The sequence below is a fragment of the Alosa alosa genome, chromosome 18, assembly GCF_017589495.1.
Source record: "Alosa alosa isolate M-15738 ecotype Scorff River chromosome 18, AALO_Geno_1.1, whole genome shotgun sequence".
NCBI lineage: Eukaryota > Metazoa > Chordata > Actinopteri > Clupeiformes > Clupeidae > Alosa > Alosa alosa.
This window is the reverse complement of record NC_063206.1, coordinates 31,503,434-31,522,726: the sequence shown is the minus strand read 5'-3', so window position 1 is coordinate 31,522,726 and position 19,293 is coordinate 31,503,434. Positions and strand designations below refer to the sequence as shown.

Sequence of the window (19,293 nt, the reverse complement as noted above, 5' to 3'; positions counted from 1 at the left end):
CCAGTGACACAGGGTGGTGTTTAGTCCTAAGGCCTTCATCTTTGTGACCAAGGTGAGAGGTACTATCGTGTTGAATGCTGAACTAAAGTCAATGAACAGCATCCTCACATAATTCCCATTCCCCTCCTCCAGGTGAGTTAAGGTGGTGTGCATGAGGTTTGAGATGGCATCCTCTGTAGACCTGTTGGCTCTGTAAGCAAATTGGAGGGGGTCGAAGGAGGCAGGGAGGGATGAGCAGATAATGTTTTTCACAAGCTTCTCAAAACACTTCATCACTGTAGACGTCAGGGCTACTGGGCGGTAGTCATTCAGACATGATGGACTTTTGTTTTTCGGAACTGGAACAATAACAGACTGCTTGAGGCAAGTAGGAACTGTCTCTTGAGCCAATGATGTGTTAAAGATATAAGTGAACACAGGAGCTAACTGAGCAGCGCATGATTTCAAAACCCTATTAGAAATTCCATCCGGTCCAGCAGCTTTTCTACAATTAACCCTCCTAAAGGCATTGCTCACATCGACCTCAGAGACACAGAAAGGTGCATCCTCATTTGCTTCACATGCTGCAGCTAGTGCAAGATAGTCTGTGTTTTTCATGTCAAAGCGAGCATAAAAAGCATTAAGTTCATCTGGGAGGGCTTTGAGAGGTCAATATCCTGAGAATGGCCTAATTTCCATTTTTTTACCATCCTGGTTGTCACTTTATGTACAACGTGTTATGTTCAAATAATAAAAGCGCAAACCATGCCTTTGACGCCTTTGATCTCCAAGTTACACAGCAAAAAATGAAATCTAACCAAGTGTTATTAATCTTATAATAAGATCAAAAAATCTATTTGGTATTGTTTTTAGTATGAAAAGACTTACCTAGCACTCTCTCGAAAGATAATTTTGACTTAATTAATTTAAGAAGACTTTGACTTATTTTAAGGAGTCTTATCTAGACAAATTTACTTAACGCACTGGCAGAATAATTTGCTTGTTTTCAGGATGAGATGTCTTTTTATCTTGATAATATAAGACTAATAATCTTGGTTAGATTTTATTAAGCAGTTTTTGCAGTGTAGGTTCCAACTTGACGTACAACCATTTCCTTGTGAAAAAATCCAAAAACAAAGATTGTTCATATGCAGCCCCATATGCAACAAACTGCGATGCAGTGTGTGTTCTGACTAGGGCTGGGCGATATGGCTGAAAACTATATATCACAATTTAAGTGTTTTATATTAGTCGATATCAACAATTATTGATTTTTTTTTTACCTATTTCAGATAAGGATCAAAAGAAAAAAAGTTCAATTTAAACACTTTTATTTTAAACTTAACCTTCCTCTGATTGGAATCACCTCAGTTACCAATCAAAGCAAAAAGGGAAAAGAAATGTCAACACAATCATGAAAAACACTCAAATAAATAAATGTGCACTTAAGTCTGAATGAAAAGCAGCACTGGTTGAAGCCTGGAAATATTGTAAACAAAAGTAGCTTAATTGGCTATTTTGTCATAGTTTACTATAGTTTATAGTTGGACTGTTCAGTTTCTCCACGTGTGTTTAAGTTTCAAATTAATACTTTTTCTCCTTGGGACAGGCCCGTTTGAGTCTTGGAGAGTACTTTTCCATTTACATCGGGATTGAGGTGATATGAACTTAGCAGTCAATATGAATGCAAAAGTTTTGAACAAATTCGTGCAGCGTGCTAATGATGCTAATCGGATTTAATAGCAATTTAGCCAGTCATCTTGCATGATTGCGAATGTTTGGATTAAATTTGCATGCTTAGGAGGGATGCGTCTGTTGAAAGGGAGTGAGGGAGTGCACGGGGCAAGGGCCGAGAATTCGAGGCACTGAGGGCCAGATGTACTAACGCGTTTGCGCCCACTTCAGGCGTATTTGTTTCGCAACGTTCGTGTAAAATCATTGCGAGGTATGTACAAACAGGCCGCAATGATGTAAAAGCGCAAACTGCCTGTTGCGGGAGCTGAACATGGCTAATTGCGTTTTTCGTGTCATGCATATGCATTCATGGGAGGATCCAGGGGAAAGTGGGAGTTTAGCGTAAAAAGATGGGAGGGGAAGCGTAAAGAGCGCTTAATTATGTATTCCGCGGTATGTACAAAGACTGCTCCTGACAGCGCATGTCTATTCTGCGCCTAAATACTTCCGCCTTGTAAAAGCAGGTGTTAATCCAAATTGCAGTTCAATGCGTCAATAAGAGAACCTTTCAAAGACAACAGAATCGCTATTTAGAGCACCAGTTTTGTAAGTATTTGTACTATCAAAAGCAACCTTAACTTTCGTTGGCCTTTTGAATGTCTTACTTTCACTTGCACGTCATTCACTTAAACTTTCCTACTTGCTAGATTTGACCAATTTTCCATAGCCTACGTGCACAAGTACTTTGAGTAAAACTACTGATCTTCATTATCTCCCTGCTTGTTGACATCTTATCATGTATGGTATAATTTCATGATCGCTAAATGTTTTGATTCTTTTCAATGTTGTCATCAGTTAACTTCATTCAACTGCGCTTGTATAGGCTCTGCCATTCAGGGTAACACTCCATAATAAGGTGCTATAATAAATAGCAAACTAGTAATTACCTAACCCTTTGTTAATATTTGTTAATTGTTACTAAAATATCTATTTGGCACAAGTTAATAGTTTTTTTTATCATTAATTCAATATTAGTTGTTTGCATAAAATCTGTATGTTAATATTTTAACAAATCTATTAACTAATATTGTATTAATATTTGTTAATAGTTAACTAAATGTCTTACTAATTAACAGTTATTTCTTACATCATTTAAATGTTAACTGTTTATTTACAAACTATATACTATATACTAATATAAAAGTTAATGACATATTATTATTTATCTAGCTTTTCTGATTAGCTTTGTGGAGAATTTATGGAATTTGTTGTTGTGTGAGAGTTTGCACACCTCTTCTTCCACTTTGGTTGGTGCTTGAATTTGGTGAAATTCAGGGGAGGGGTGTAACAGAGTTAGAAATATAGTTTAGTGTTTGTATGTGATTTTAATTAAGCAGCTTTTTTAGATTGGTGTTTTGGAGCCCCCTTTGGAGAAACGGTATACTGCAGCTCTGCTGCGTTTTGTCCTTGTATTGTTGCAATAGCTGATCAGAAGCGGTATGCTTTGCATTGGGTAGGTTGACTTTATAAAGCACTCTCCACTTTGTTTTAATTTTGTAACTGTCAAAATGTTGTTTACGTTGAAAACTTCAATATACCACCTGTATTATATTACTTTACATGTATTGTTAGGATTTAGTAGCAATTCTAGCAACTTAGAGAACGTTTATTAATGTTTTCATTATGACCACGAGTTCACACGAGTCTAACGTGACTAGCTGTAAACTCCGCTAGCAACTTTCCATGCATTCAGTGTAGTTTAGCTTAGTGCTCATGGAAAGTGCAATTCAGTCTAGCAGGAAATGAATGTACATTTAGTTTAGCATTATGTTTATGCATTACCTCCGTATGGTCTACGTCTGTGAGTGTTTAGTGAGTCTCAGAATATTAATAAACTCGTTCTGTGCACCTGAACATTCCATGTTGCATGTCTCCCTTGCTAGTAGGGCTGACAGTGATGGTATAGGAATCATGCATGTAATATAGCCCATTCAACTACTTCTTTTTATTTTGCTTGTGCAGATGCTGTTTTATGTATGCCAGTGCCTGAAGGCATGTTTTTTTTTTTAACTTTTCCTAAAGGAATAAATGTGATAAGCCAGTTTTGGTCTGACTAATAGTTATATATTACTAATATATATATAAAGCTTAACCAACTTTATTATAAGGGTCCCCCATACTGATAGTTATATATTACTAATATATTAATTAAGCTTAACCAACTTTATTATAAGGGTCCCCCATACTGATAGTTATATATTACTAATATATTAATTAAGCTCAACCAACTTTATTATAAGGGGCCCCACGCTTATAGCTATATACTACTAATATATTAATTAAGCTTAACCAACTTTAATGCAAGTGTTTCTGGCGCCGACAAGAGTGGCGGCATGCCAAGGTAGCTCCGTGTTTTTTTCTTGAATTTCCCCTTCGGGATCAATAAAGTATCTATCTGTCTATCTATTGTAAGGGTCTTATGGGGAGTGGTTCATATTGGGATAGGCAGAAGCACAGTTTAATATCAATAAGTTAAATAATAATAAGTCATTAACTTTTCTATTAACATATAGTTTGTAAATAAACATTTAACATTTAAATGATGTAAGAAATAACTGTTAATTAGTGCCAAAAATACATTTAGTTAACTATTAACACATATTAATACAATATTAGTTAATAGATTTGCTAAAACATTAGCATACAGATTTTATGCAAACAACAAATATTTAATTGATGATGAAAAAACTATTAACTTGTGCCAAGTAGATATGTTAGCAACAATTAACAAATATTAACAAAGGGTTAGGTAATTTCTAGTTTGCTATTTATTATGGCACCTTATTATGGAGTGTTACCCCATTCAGTTGTGGACGTTCGTAAATTGCGTTTATGGGCGGAGAAAGGCAGAGAAAGGCGCAGTTTACACTAGTTTGATAAATACGACGGAAACTTGGGTCTGACAGCGTTCGCAATCTGCGAGTTTGTCCATGACGCTGATAACGCTACGTTCGCAAATGTACATACATCTGGCCCTGAGAGTCTGTGTTAAGGTAGGCCAACTTCTATCGCCTACTCTGGTAGAGTTGCACATACTAGCTACAATGCAAGATAGCCTATTTATGTATGGACAACTTAAGGCGGGAGGTGTGTGTTGCTTTTAATTATCAAATGTTCTATCGAACATATTTTTTTATTGATATCGATTACAGTACATGTCTATCACGATATATATCGCTATCATTTTATCGCCCAGCCCTAGTTCTGACACCTTTTTTTTGGTATTAACTTTTTCAGCAATTTGAGCTACAGTAGTTCGTCTGTTGGATCGGACAACCTTCACTCCCCGCATGAATCAATGAGCCTTTGCTGCCTATGATCCTGTCGCCAGCAGTGTTTTTCCTTCTTTGGACAACCTTTGATGGGTACTGACCTCAGCAGACCGGGAACACCCCCACAAGAGCTGAATTATTCACAATATCAATTTTATTTCAGTTCCCAAATAAGTCTTTTAAGCTTATAAAAATCTCAATACCTTATAATGAAATGTCCAAACATTGGATGCTGAACTGTATTCCTTTAACTTTGTACAAAAGTTTAGAATGATTGAAATGTTGTTGCATCTTAATTGAATTCAGTAAATTAGCTAAAACTAAATGAGTAAAAAAACAATTCAACATTTAAAAGCCTAAGCAAAATTGCTAAATAATTTTTATTTAATTCAGCTCCTTACACCAGCCTACATTGGACTTAGCTATATTTGCTGGACCTTAACACTGTCACTATGTCTTCATCTATTGCTGTGTCCCATGGTAACATCAGGTCCGAAAATCTTGGGGTTGCTTGTTGTTTTTATTTGCACACTATTTTAGCCTACTTTCTACTTAAAGGAACCATATGTAAGATTGTGGCCAAAACAGGTACTGCAATCACTTTCAAATTACTGTAGAGCGGTGTATCCCCTCCCCCTCCCCCCTGACTCGAGGTTGCCAACCCGGATGCCAAAACACTACTGACTTTGTGATTAGTAGATAGGTAGAGGGTGGCGCATCAGGCCAAAACACAACATGACATGACAAAACACATCAACATCAGTATCAGTTGAGGGCTGCAACTTCACTTTGTAAATGCCAATATCCTGGCCGGACTACTGTTGTCAGTGATATAAGTATTTGAAATGAACATGATTTCTTAATGTGATGTTGTATATTGTATACCTGTAATCACTGACCATGAAAACATAGGGGTAGACACGATCCTTTCTGTGCTATCATGTTTTGTTCAGGAGATAGATATAATGCAAAATATATAATTAGGCTATGGTGGTAAGCAAAATAGCTGCCATGGCTGCTAGGAAGCATGTAACATATTGTATATGGTATCACTGTAATCCATAACCATGAAAACAAGGGGGTAGGCATCATCCTTTCTGTGATATCATGTTTTATTCAGTAGATATCATGCAAAATACATCATTTGGCAATGGCAGAAAGTAAAATGGTTGTCGCGGCTGACATGAGGGTATTTTACGATGGCTAACATACTTTTTTGATAGAGCAATACCTACTGGGTAATTGTGCCAATTTTGGTGCTTGTATCCACATAACGATTTCCGTAAAAATGGAAAGATTATTTACCACTTACCCCATCACTGATTCAACTTCTCTGTTAGAGAACTCTGGATCATGGAGATATTGGTAGGTGGAACCAGAATGTCTCTCTTCCTCAGTGGGATTCAGCATTCCTCTAGATAGGGGTGGAGTCTTACCACTGACAGCAACGGTACTCTTTTCAGAGCTGAAAGAAAGAGAGTCCCCGCTGAAAAAGACAATAGAAATTGCTGTCAGATTATGAAATTAAAGGTGCAGGCAGCAATTGACCTATCGCAAGCCCCGCCCATCGAACGTGGATGAGCCAATGGCAGTCCAGTAGCTCCACACATGTAGGCAAAGTCCGACACCTTACAGCTCCATAGAAATGTATTGGTAGCCGTGATTTCTTTCTGGTTTTATATTCTTTCACACAAACATACGGGTATTTGTGGGTGTTTAAGGGCGTTTTTGGGAGGTAACCAGGTACGCCATGCTTTTGGAGGTGCAATCAAACGCTGCATTGCCATTGAGATCACATAGTAAGGATCACATAGTAAGCTGGCTCAAAGGATTATAAAAGTTTTTTTCGTGTTTAGTTGTAAAATGAAGGCACAGTTTTTCAAAGCCATACATGCGCACTTCTGGCTCCTTGGCTATCAATTTGGTAACGATAGCGGGCAATTTGGCGTCTTTAGAACACTAAACATATCAGAGGTGTCAAATGTTGAGTTACTCCAGTCTAGATTTTTTGATGTTAATCACTCCTATGATGTATTGCTATTGTCTATCCAAAGTAAAATGCCTGTTTTGAAGTTAACTGATGGTTAAATAACCAAAAATCTGATTGTTTGCACTTCCAAATGGGCGGTGACATCGTCTGTGACGCGAGTTTGTGTGAAAGAATAGTGATGGAAATTGAAAAAGGGCGGGCAAACGATATGTGTGGGATTAACACAACACCGACACACAGAATAATGGCTTTCAATTTTGATTATGCTTTTTTTGTGATTATGTTAAATTAGAATAAACTCTCAGCTCTCCCCTATTTTAAGCAAAGGGTTACTCCTTAGCAAACCACAATGAAACAGTGTTCCACCACATCTATGGATCAGGTCAAACAGTTAACTTAATGTAAGTAAGATAAACAATGTTGTTTGTTGTTCTCAGCACTGCCAGCATTGTGTATAATGTGATTGTCACTTAGAGGAGACTCGTAGCATAGTTAGCTAACTGCTGCTAACGTGCTAGCATCGCCTCGTCAGAAAAGCATGGGGCTGTGCACAGTAGTGTAACATTTATTTACCATAAATTAATAAAGTTGAAGTCGCTCTGCAATGTAGATTATGTTTCTGTTTATTTGCAGTACCATGTTCCTTACATGACATGACCTGGTGCCCTTGTAATATGCATGCAAGTCTATCTAGCACAGCTAGCTATTAATATCAGTGAGTCCCACTCACCCCACGTCTAAGTTTGTCACCCAACAAACCTAGATATTCATTTTTATACATGTGTCTCCATGTCATACTGGAGTTGTTCAACGGATTCTAAATTAAATCAGATCCGTGGCTCTGTAAAAGAGCCTCTTGGGTTGTAACTTTTACAGACAGGCATGCGCAGATCTACGGGGTGGCAAAGGGTGGCAACTGCCACCCCTGGGACATAGTCTTGCCACCCCATTTATAAATCAGATAATATTTTGGTATATTTTATGTTCATACATGTTGGACTGTGAGAAGGTGTGAAACCCGCACCAAACTCCTCTCAAACAGAAATCGCCGATTTAGAATCCCCCGCCCCCTCACAATGGTTTCACCTATCACCCATCACCATCAGCGCAGTGATCCCCGCGAAATTCCACCATTGGCAGCAGATTGCACAGTGCATGCAACTATGTGTCAACTGTCTGTAGGTCTACAACGAAGTGGTAAGTTTGACCACCAAGTCGAAAAAGTCCATAATCAGACCCATAGTTAGTCCATAAATCAGTTAACCCGGCAACAACCTCACTGTTAGTCTCGTCATTTACATCCATAAGACTTTGTCTCATCGAATTTTTTGGGATGATGGTCAGATCAGATAATAAGGGCATGCTCATGCGTAGCTTAACGTTAAACGTTTAAAGTCTATTTGTGTGTTATTAAGCTAGTTTATAACATTTGATTGTAGCCTAAATACTGCTGTCAATGTCAACCCATACACGCGTGATAATTCAACACGGGTTCTCAAATTGTCATGCATCCACTTTCCCAGCATCTATGACTATCCAAATTTGGTCGACATGTCAAATCAAACTAGAATATCTAATCAATCAAGCTGGTGGCGGTTCGTTTTTCTTTTTCCTTTCTTTTCATATATGGTGTAAATCAATCTACACAAGTAAAAGTACAGTTGACTGAAATTCTACTCAATCACAATAAGTAAAAGTAGCCTACTATTTTCAAACAAACCCTACTCAGAGTAGGCTACTAGACTAGACGTTTGATGATGTCAAAGCACATCACATATGAAAAAAAAAAATCTTCCAGTTTCATTGGGTGATAGATTTCAATCATTTGCTGGTAGATGAACCAACAAGCTGAGGCCACCACAGGAGTTTGTGTCCTCAAGAAATTAACATGTTGCTTGTTCACTCGTGTTTGAGGTTGTTTCTTAATAGGATATTTATAAAGGTACTTTAATACAGTATACATGTACTTCATTATTCACCACTTTGTGTGAGTGAGTAGCCTAAATTGTGAATGGCAAAACGTAACATTTGGCACTAAAGATCAGGGACTGAGGGGGACTGATTTCCATTTAGGTTCGTTCTGAGCAAAAACATTATTTGATATCATAATATTATAATACCTATATAATATTAGGTCTTAAAAATAATAGCCTAATCGCCTTGCAATAGCCTAACCTATGTATGCAACTGCATGACAGGCCTATAAATAGGCAGTTAGATAGTGTTGGATATTAATATTCTTTTTTTATCTACCGATGGCTTATTTTGTATGACAATTTGTCCATATTCCCTCAAAACTCACTAGAAGTTGTCATTTGAGGGGTCATGTTTTAAAAATACCCCCAAATCATCAGAATCTTGTTTCAATCCATATAACCTAAATCTATTGATGGCTTATTTTATAAATGTATCCATATTCCCTCAAAACTAACTAGAAGAAATCATTTGAGGGGTCATTTTTTAAAAGAATTCTCTGGGGGAACATACCTCCAAACCCCCCTAGAATTGCTTATTGACACTGTATAATTTAAGTACAGACTACACAGACTAGTGATTACACAGAGAAAAGAAATTCACATATTAAGACCCACATCACCCAAAAACGCATAGCTACATCTCGATTTGCCTCCCACCTCGTGTAATGTAATGTAGAGAACAAAACATATTCAATGAAGTCCGTAGAATGTTAAGTTTTGAATAATGTCCATGGCCCCCCTCCTGGAACCTCATGCCACCCCAGGAAAAAATCTCTAGATCCGCCCCTGCAGGGCTTACAGCTGCCATTGAAGTTCTAGTCAACTCCGGTCTGAGGCTGTCGGACTTAGCAACAGTAACTAAGGGGGTGATTTCTTTCTGGTTTTATATTCTTTCACACAAACATACGGGTATTTGTGGGTGTTTAAGGGCGTTTTTGGGAGGTAACCAGGTACGCCATGCTTTTGGAGGTGCAATCAAACGCTGCATTGCCATTGAGATCACATAGTAAGGATCACATAGTAAGCTGGCTCAAGGATTATAAAAGTTTTTTCTCGTGTTTAGTTGTAAAATGAAGGCACAGTTTTCATAGCCATACATGCGCACTTCTGGCTCCTTGGCTATCAATTTGGTAACGATAACGGGCAATTTGACGTCTTTAGAACACTAAACATATCAGAGGTGTCAAATGTTGAGTTACTCCAGTCTAGATTTTTTGATGTTAATCACTCCTATGATGTATTGCTATTGTCTATCCAAAGTAAAATGCCTGTTTTGAAGTTAACTGATGGTTAAATAACCAAAAATCTGATTGTTTGCACTTCCAAATGGGCGGTGACATACGTCTGTGACGCGAGTTTGTGTGAAAGAATAGTGATGGAAATTGAAAAAGGACGGGCAAACGATATGTGTGGGATTAACACAACACCGACACACAGAATAATGGCTTTCAATTTTGATTATGCTTTTTTGTGATTATGTTAAATTAGAATAAACTCTCAGCTCTCCCCTATTTTAAGCAAAGGGTTACTCCTTAGCAAACCACAATGAAACAGTGTTCCACCACATCTATGGATCAGGTCAAACAGTTAACTTAATGTAAGTAAGATAAACAATGTTGTTTGTTGTTCTCAGCACTGCCAGCATTGTGTATAATGTGATTGTCACTTAGAGGAGACTCGTAGCATAGTTAGCTAACTGCTGCTAACGTGCTAGCATCGCCTCGTCAGAAAAGCATGGGGCTGTGCACAGTAGTGTAACATTTATTTACCATAAATTAATCAACAGGCTCAACATCCGAAACTTCCAGCTACAAATAGAAGGGAAACTTAAATTGATGTCAGAGGTCAGCTTGATAGACCACGGCACACTTGAAAAAACGGTACAGAATCTCAGCTCTTCCACATGTGGCTTAGACATTTTGCCAACCAATTTCTTTAAAACTGTTTTTCACCTTATAGCAGCAGATGTCCTTCACATGAATGTAAATTCATCACTGCTGTCTGGCATTTTTCCTAAGTCACTGAAAACAGCTGTTGTAAAGCCACTTCTCATGAAGAATAACCTGGACGCCTCCATGCTAAACAATTACAGGCCCATATCCAATCTACCTTTTATTGTCAAAATGATTGAAAAAGTAGTCTTTAATCACCACCTTCCTAACATCAAATGGGTATTTTGATTATTTTCAGTCGGGTTTTCGGGCAAATCACAGCACTGAAACAACTCTCATTAAGGTTTTCAATGACATACGCCTCAATACAGATTCAGGTAAAACATCAGTCCTAGTGCTACTTAGTGCAGCATTTGACACTGTTGATCACAATATTTTATTACACAGACTAGAACACTGGGTTGGATTTACAGGCATAGTTATCAACTGGCTGAAATCATATCTACAAGAAAGGAGTTTCTTTGTTGCCAATGGAAACTGTACCTCAACACCAACGTCCTTGACCTGTGGTGTTCCCCAGGGGTCGACCTTGGGGCCACTATTATTTAACCTCTATGCTCCCACTAGGACAAATCTTCCAAAAATAATTTGATTTCATATCATAGCTATGCAGATGACACACAAATTTACTTAGCTCTGTCACCAAACGACTATGGTCCCCTTGAATCTCTGTGTCAGTGTATAGAACAAATCAACACCTGGATGTCTCAAAATATATTATAAGTAATTATATTTGGTAAAAAGGAGGAAAGACTTAGGGTTGCCACTGTCCTTGACACAAAAGGGTTGAAAGCAAAGGATACTATTAAAAATCTTGATGGTAGGCCCCAAAGGAGGTGGGAACAATGCCCTTGTAAACAGGCACAGTGCTATTTCAGGCAAAAACTTGAAATTTGTATTGAGATTAATATAATGTAAAATTGTAGGATTAACAGGAATTGTAGTTGCTCAACACCACGGGAACAGTTGGAAGGATGGCGAACTTACATGTTAGTAAAGGCAGGCGCAGGGGGAAAAAACTGTTCAGTGTTCTGGGTAACGTTAACGTTCGCTGTAATGTTGTATGATAAAGCCACATTTAGGTTTGACTTCCTCCGCAATTACTTTGTTGTATGGAATAAAATAACACTGTATTTGTAAATAATTTTGCTGTTTGTTAAGTAATACATGTAATCAAGCTGAATGATAGAGAATAGCAATTTCAGATCTACTTTATAGGTGTCCCGTTATTCAGAATTAATAGCCACCCCACCAGCCAATCAGAAAAGAGTATCTCTTCTCTCCGGGTGATAATAATAAATACTGTAAATAAATAATGATTACATTTTCATTTCAGTTTAGTTGTGTTCAAGAGTCGTATTGCTGAAGGATAGAAGCTGTTTTTAAAACGGGTGGTTTCAGTTCTTATAGATCTGTAACGTTGTCCAGAAGGGAGAAGCTGGAAAAAGTGGTGGTTTGGATGAGAGGGATCTGTGATGATTCTGGAAGCATGGATTAAGGTGTGCTCAGAGTACAGAGTGTGGACTGTAGGGAGGTCACACCCAATTATGTCAGAGGCTTTAGTGACAACTTGCTCTAATTTCCTTTTGGTGCAACAGTCTGAACTCCCATACCCATAGTAATGGATGATGTGATGATTCTCTCTATGATGGCTTGTAGAATTGCACCAACAGATGTTTGCTCACATGAAACATCTAAAGTTGTCTAAGGTATAGTCTTTGTTCATAAAACGTTGTGTGAGTTGGTTAGTTAGAGTGTCATTTAGTTGTGAACAATGATATAGATGGTTTTAAACCAATCTTGAGATATCTAGTACTGTAGATTTGGCAAATGTGTGACTCCAAATGACAAATGAGTTGCAATCAGTTGTGACACAAAGCAATTGAACAAATACCGTAGATCAGTGGTCTCCAACACGGTGCCCGCGGGCACCAGGTAGCCCGCGGGACGGCTATGAGGCGCCCCCAGCGCACCTTCTAAAAATAGCCAACAGGTCGCCTGCAGATCACGCTCTAAAAACACGCTCTATTGTGAAGTTTTTAATCGATATTTAAGAACCAGAACCAGAACCATTTTAAGAATGTATGTAGCCATACATCTGTAACATTAAATTGATATTGGTGATATCTTACAAATTGTAGCTGCGTTAAATTTTAGCCTTTGGCTCCAAATCCGTTTCCCATTCAGTCTTTAAACAACAACAGAAGCGGAGCACATACACGCTGCTCGCACACATAGACAGTAAAGGGGGAAAAACTAGCTTGTCTGGTGTAGCCAATGGAAGCATATCTTTGCAAAAGTTCTGTGGCCATTCCATGTTCGTCAAATACGGTTCTTGCATGATTGTTCAAGAACTGAAAAACAATTGCTTTAGCTCACAGGCCTTTTCTCCTCCGTAGGCTACTGCCGTATAATAGCGCTGAAAATGTTGTGGCATGCATTACTAAGCAGGACTGTGCATTACCTTTTTTGTCAGATCATGGAGAGATTTCAGGTGTGCAATAACTTTAAAAGGAGTTTTCATATGTTAGGGTGGTGTGGGCGATTACTATTGAAATGTTAAAACTGAATTGTCCACTGAAATCAGAACTTAAACAACCCCTGAATTCATAATGGTGGGTGGGTATAAATTGGGTACAAATTTTAACCCAAATTATTAATTGCACAAAACGATTTGATTGTTTTGTTAAAAAAAAAATAGATTAGATTCCCCATGCAAACTTTGAAATGAACAAACTGAACAAAAATGTTGGTAGTGTTGCATAGGCCCACACAATATTGATAATTTAAAAGTACAAATCTCATAGGCCTATTATTTAGGAGGACTACAGGGGTGACGGTATGTTTGTTTCAAATGAGTAGCCCTCCATATGATTTCGGGTCTTCAGGTAGCCCTCATTCCCAAAAAGGTTGGAGACCCCTGCCGTAGATGCTACAGTTAAGAACAAAATTGGGTAACACTTTATAATAACTACACACAATTCATCATTTATTAAGCCTTTGTTACTTATTAGTTAATGGTTTGTTCATCATTAGTAATTTCTTGTTCATACATAATTTATCATCAGTAAAGCATTTGTTCACACAGTTATAAATGGTTTGTTGTAACCCCCACACTTGAAATGGACATGGTGTCATTGGAATGTAATGCTTATTTTTTATGCCAATCTCAGGCCATGTCCCTGGGTCAAAAAGAAATCCAGCAAAAGCTAAATTCTTTGTCCAGGTGTGCCCTTAAAGGTTAAGCTGAGTTGTACATGTTTGTATTAGTTTTGGGTGTTTTTCAGACAATGGAACCTGGTGAACTTCTCAAAGTAAACGGTAACACTAAAACAAGGGGCTACATTGAGATTTTTGGTGGAAAAGATCAGGCAGTCTGCCGAGAGACCTGCCCCAATGGGCATCATTGGACTATTAAACCACACAATGATCCAAAACATACAGCCAAATAAGGCAAGAAATGGTAAACTGAGAACAATATCAACATTTTAGAGTGAGTCCAGACCTCAATCCATTAAAAAAGTGAGCACAAGGCCAGAGTGATGGCAAATAATTGTTCCTGACTGAAAACCCAGATTGCTGTTAAAAAGGTGTGGTCTAGTTTAGGAACTGAGGAGACCAGTTGCTAGAGTTTTGAGAATGAAATGCTGTCCCACACCTGCCGATATAGAATTCCAGTTGCTCAACAGTATGGGGTATTCTTAACCATGTTTTTCATTCCATGATGCACTTAATTTGAAAGGTCTGGACTGCAGGCAATTTTAGCACCTGGACTCTTCCTAATGGAGAAGTACTGTTTAAGTATGTGCAGAATTAATTTTGCCATTGTTTTCCTGAAATATTGAAGGTCTTCCCCGAAGAAAACATTGCCTGGATGGCAGTATATGTTGCTCAAAACCTGTATACATCATCCAGAATAGATTGTGCCTTGCCAGATGTGCAAGATGCCCATGCTGTAGGCAATGCACCTCCACATTATCATAGATGCTGGGTTTTGAATTGAGCGCTATAACAAGTTGAATAGTTGGATAGGCCCTCTCCTCTTTAGCCCAGAGGTGTCCTAGCCTGGGTTTTCCCATGCTGCCTTACGCGCGCAATTTTATTCACGCTGCTAGGCAGCCTGGATTCTATGGACTTCATTTTCACCTCAACGAAGGAACCAATCACAGAACGGAAGGAGGGCAGCAAGACGATGACGACACACCGAAGCCGTTATGAGCTACGTACAGACACATTTGATAGACATTCATAGCACCCAATAAAATTCTCTGGGCATTCGTAAACCACGTTTCAAATACAATAAAATGAATGTCTAGTTCCCAGACCCCATCTCAATGAAGTGTCCATGATTTCCAATAAGAATGGCAAATGTTGATTGATCTCACAACAGGACCTTTTCACACTTTACCTCAGTCCATTTTAAACAAGCTCAAGCCCAGATAAGACAGTGGTATTTCTATATCACATCTAAATACAATTTCTTTTTTTGCATGGTAAAATTTACATAGCATTTCTGTATTGAGTATTAAACTGTGCTTATACAGTAGACAATGGTTTTCAGTGGTTATCCAATATTGTTTTTCAGCTCTGTCCCTTGTTTGCAAAAATCTCTCTGGATTCTCTAAATATTTTAACATTATGTAATGTAGATGACGAACTCCCCATATACTTCACAATTTCATGATAAGCATTATAATTACAGTACCCTCCACAATTATTGGCACCTCTGCTAAAGTTGACTAAAAACTGGTATAAAAAATAATCTGTTGGTGATTTATTGTAATCTCACAATGAAAACTAGACTGCATTTCCGGCGGGAACTGCGAAAGTGTGCTTGCCCTGGTCCGGTCACCAACATGAGCAGACAGTGGCATACGCTATGCTGAACCTGGCTTGATCCAGGCATTGTAACAGTGCCTTTCAGTGTTGGAGCAGTGGCAATATCTCAAAAGCTCTAGGAGAGGGCTATTCAACTATAGGCTTGCGGGTTGAATGTGGTTCGTTGGATTTTACCTGTGGCCTGCCTTCGAATTTAGCTTCTATGACTGTCACACGTCTTCAGGTAACCTACAGAGGAATTGAAATTATGAAATATGACCAAGGCATTAAAAAGCTGCTTGTTTGTCAGGATACTTTTTCACTGATTTATTTAAAAAAATATGAGCTATGAGTGTGAATGTTATATATTCCATCCCACGAATTATGTTTTACTGGTTTATTTGACAAATAATCTATATGGATTTGCTCTATAAAGACCTTATGTCTGTTTCGGATTGTTTTGTGAGCCTGGGGTTGTTTTGAGAGCCTATTGATGTAGCCTATCTCAGATGTATCTCAGAATAAAGGAATACTTCATATTACTCTAAACCACCGTCTGTAAATCAACTGTATACTACTGTCTACATTGCACTATATTTCTTGACCTGTCTCTGTATATTTCATCACCTTTCTATACTTTGCCTCACATTGCAACACAGCTCAGATCTTTGGTTGCTATGAAGGCCAGTCGTTCTAAATGGATGGTTGCTATGGCCAAAGGCCAGTTCTATCTCTGAAATGGTTTAAATGGCAAAATAAATCACGCCGATTTTGCCTATATTATTCAGTGAGGCGCGGTGGTTTATGGGTTGAGTAGTTCCTTCGCTCGGAAATTAAAATATGTACACAGTCTTGTACCTTTGACTTTTTTTGGATTTTCTCATCGTTTTTTCACTCAAAATGATATGTTGTATGCTTATGAGTTATGCCGTAGCTGGTTAGCCTAAGACATGCTGTAAAACTCTTTAGATATAGACAATGGGACAAATAATTGGGAATCTTACATCCGGCACCTAACCGCATTTTGGCTGTGGGCGGGGCTGTGCATCTATAGTAGACGCATTTCAAAACATTGCGTTAGGAGTTAGGAGTCCTCGCGACTTCTTTTAAGCGGTCACAGACTCAGGTGCTACTTTTAGAGCTAAAGTGCTTTGTGAATTACTGTTAGTAAAAAAATAGCAGTCCTAAAGTTACAAGTGACTAAGTTACGAGTGCAAGCATCTCATATCAAATGAAATGACCATGGCATTACGCTAAACAACATAAATCCCAATTAGCAACATACATCTCCTCCCTATAGCTAGCCACACAAGAAATTAATGATACTAAATCTCTGCTTAGCATGCTTCTCCGCTTAGCATTCTAATAACAGAAGGGGCACATTGATGTTGACCACTACAACATGACTCATGTCTGTAACTCTATAAAACACTTACTTTCATAAAGGACGCACACCATCCACAACGAAATGAGAGTCTTTCAGTATTAAATGTGTACGTGTGATAACGAATGGATGTGTGTGGTTTGCAATTAGAATAAACAAGAAACAACATTTCCAATAATTTCCCATTATAAATTACATAATATTTGCACCTTCCTTACTTGTGAAGCTCACATAATTCTAATGATGTCACGTATGTATGTGAAATGTAATACAACGCTGCCACCTAGCGTTCAGATGTATTTAACATTAACGTGACATTTCCTGCTTGTACTGTCGTCAAATCCATGCTTTGAGGAAAACAATCTTTTTATCATAGTTTCCTCTTCAGTGAGCGATTACCAGGTCGTTTTTGTAACAGAGATGGCTGTTTATTGTCCCTAGGTTTACAGAAACACCTATTCATATTAATACGTATGGAAATCAAGTTAACACTGCCGACCACGGTTTGTCTGTTACATGGCCCAGAACGCCTTGCATGTCTTTACAACAAAACAACCCAGTAAAACCTAATTTCCCGTAAACATATGAATTTGCATACTTGTAACATTTTTAATAATACTCTCTCATCATGACATTTAACAATAAGGAAAATTTTAATTTGAAAACCATCAATGTGAAAACAACTGTATTATGTAAGCTATATATAGCTACTGTTCTCCTATTTCAGTTCGTAAGTCCATACTATCCCATGGCAGAGCAAGGATTTCATGATTGGGCAAGGCTGCCCATAGATATTGTGGCTCCCCAGAGACATTGTGCATACTTGCAAGGCATTGTGATAGAAGTACAGCAAATGTGAAAGGTGATCGTTACCAAATACAGGTAGGTGGTTTGCCAAATGCTGGACATTTTTGGAATGTTTTCTTTTTTTTTTTGCTTATGCACCCTCACATTGGAGTCCCGAGTTCAAATACAAAATTTGGTATCGATATGTGACAGTGTTCCTGAGATATGGACGACTTCCTGTTTCGGAGCTTCGCCGCCGATTTCGTTTGGCTGTGACGGGCCAACGCTTTCGAAAATCAAAAATCCTTCTGGTAACTTTTGTGAGGCTTGGTCCAAGGATAATGTACGTCAAGTTTCGTGGCGTTTGGACCAAATTTGTGACCTGTGAAAATTTAGTTTAGCTTTCTGTTCAATCCAATATGGCGGACGAACGACACGCCCACCTGACGTCATCTTCGTGAGCAACTTACACCAGTACTGACCGGACGTTTTAAAGTTGGAACGGTGTCTCTGTCTCAAAGGGCCTAGGCGCTAGAGCTGACAAAAAATTAGGGAGACGGGAAAAATAATAATAAAACTTAAGAAGAACAATAAGTGTGCTGCTTTGCAAGCAGACTTAATAAATAGGAAAAATCCAACCTTGAAGGGAAGCAAATTTATTTTGAGAAAAAGGAAAATCTCAAAGAATAAAATATTTCTTACAAAAACACGTTGCTCACAATTATTGGCACCCCTGCCTGTAATACCTTCTTAAGCCTCCCTTTGCCAATAAAACAGCTTGCAATATTCTCCTATGTCACCCCATAAAGTTGGAGAATACAAAGCAAGGGATTTAAGACCGTTCGTCTTTACAAAATCTCCCCAGATTGTCCAGATTCCTAGTTCCACACTTGTGCATTCTCCTCTTTGACTCACCCCACTGTTTTTCTATGAAGTTTAGATCAGGGGACTGAGATGGCAATGATTTTGTGTTCAGAAAACCATTTTTGTTTTGATCTGGACGTTTGTTTTGGTTCATTGACCTGATGAATGATGCAATCATGACCAACATTTAGTGTCTTGGCAGAGATTGACAGATTTCCTTTGAAAATGTTCAGGTTTTTCTTGGTGTTTTTGATGATACCATGCACCTTAATTATTCATCATTCAATCATTTTCAACATTTGATATGTTGTCTGTGTCCTTTTTGCAGCTAAATATGAGTTTACAAGATTTGTATATTATCACATTCTGTTTTTATTTGCATTTTACACAATGTCCCAACTTTTTCTAATTTGGGGTTGTACAAGGGATTGCATTGTCCCCCGAGCAACTTGGGGTTAAGTGCCTTGATCAAGGGCACAAAGGTGGAAGCCGGAAATTGCACCCTCAACTTTTCAGGCTTCTGCATTCTAGCCTAGCT

The 19,293-nt window shown here is 38.2% G+C and overlaps 1 protein-coding gene across 2 annotated transcripts in view; it reads right to left on the bottom strand.

The window, feature by feature from the left end:
- Positions 1-19,293, bottom strand: part of LOC125311968 (pro-neuregulin-3, membrane-bound isoform) — an 80,837-nt gene that overhangs the window by 3,604 nt on the left and 57,940 nt on the right. The window contains exon 8 of one of the 2 annotated variants that reach the window (XM_048270378.1): positions 6,298-6,471. In XM_048270378.1, coding sequence (XP_048126335.1) covers positions 6,298-6,471 — 174 coding nt within the window. Of the gene's footprint in view, positions 1-6,297; positions 6,472-19,293 lie in introns of those variants that run through there. The other variant, XM_048270379.1, reaches the window with a different exon arrangement.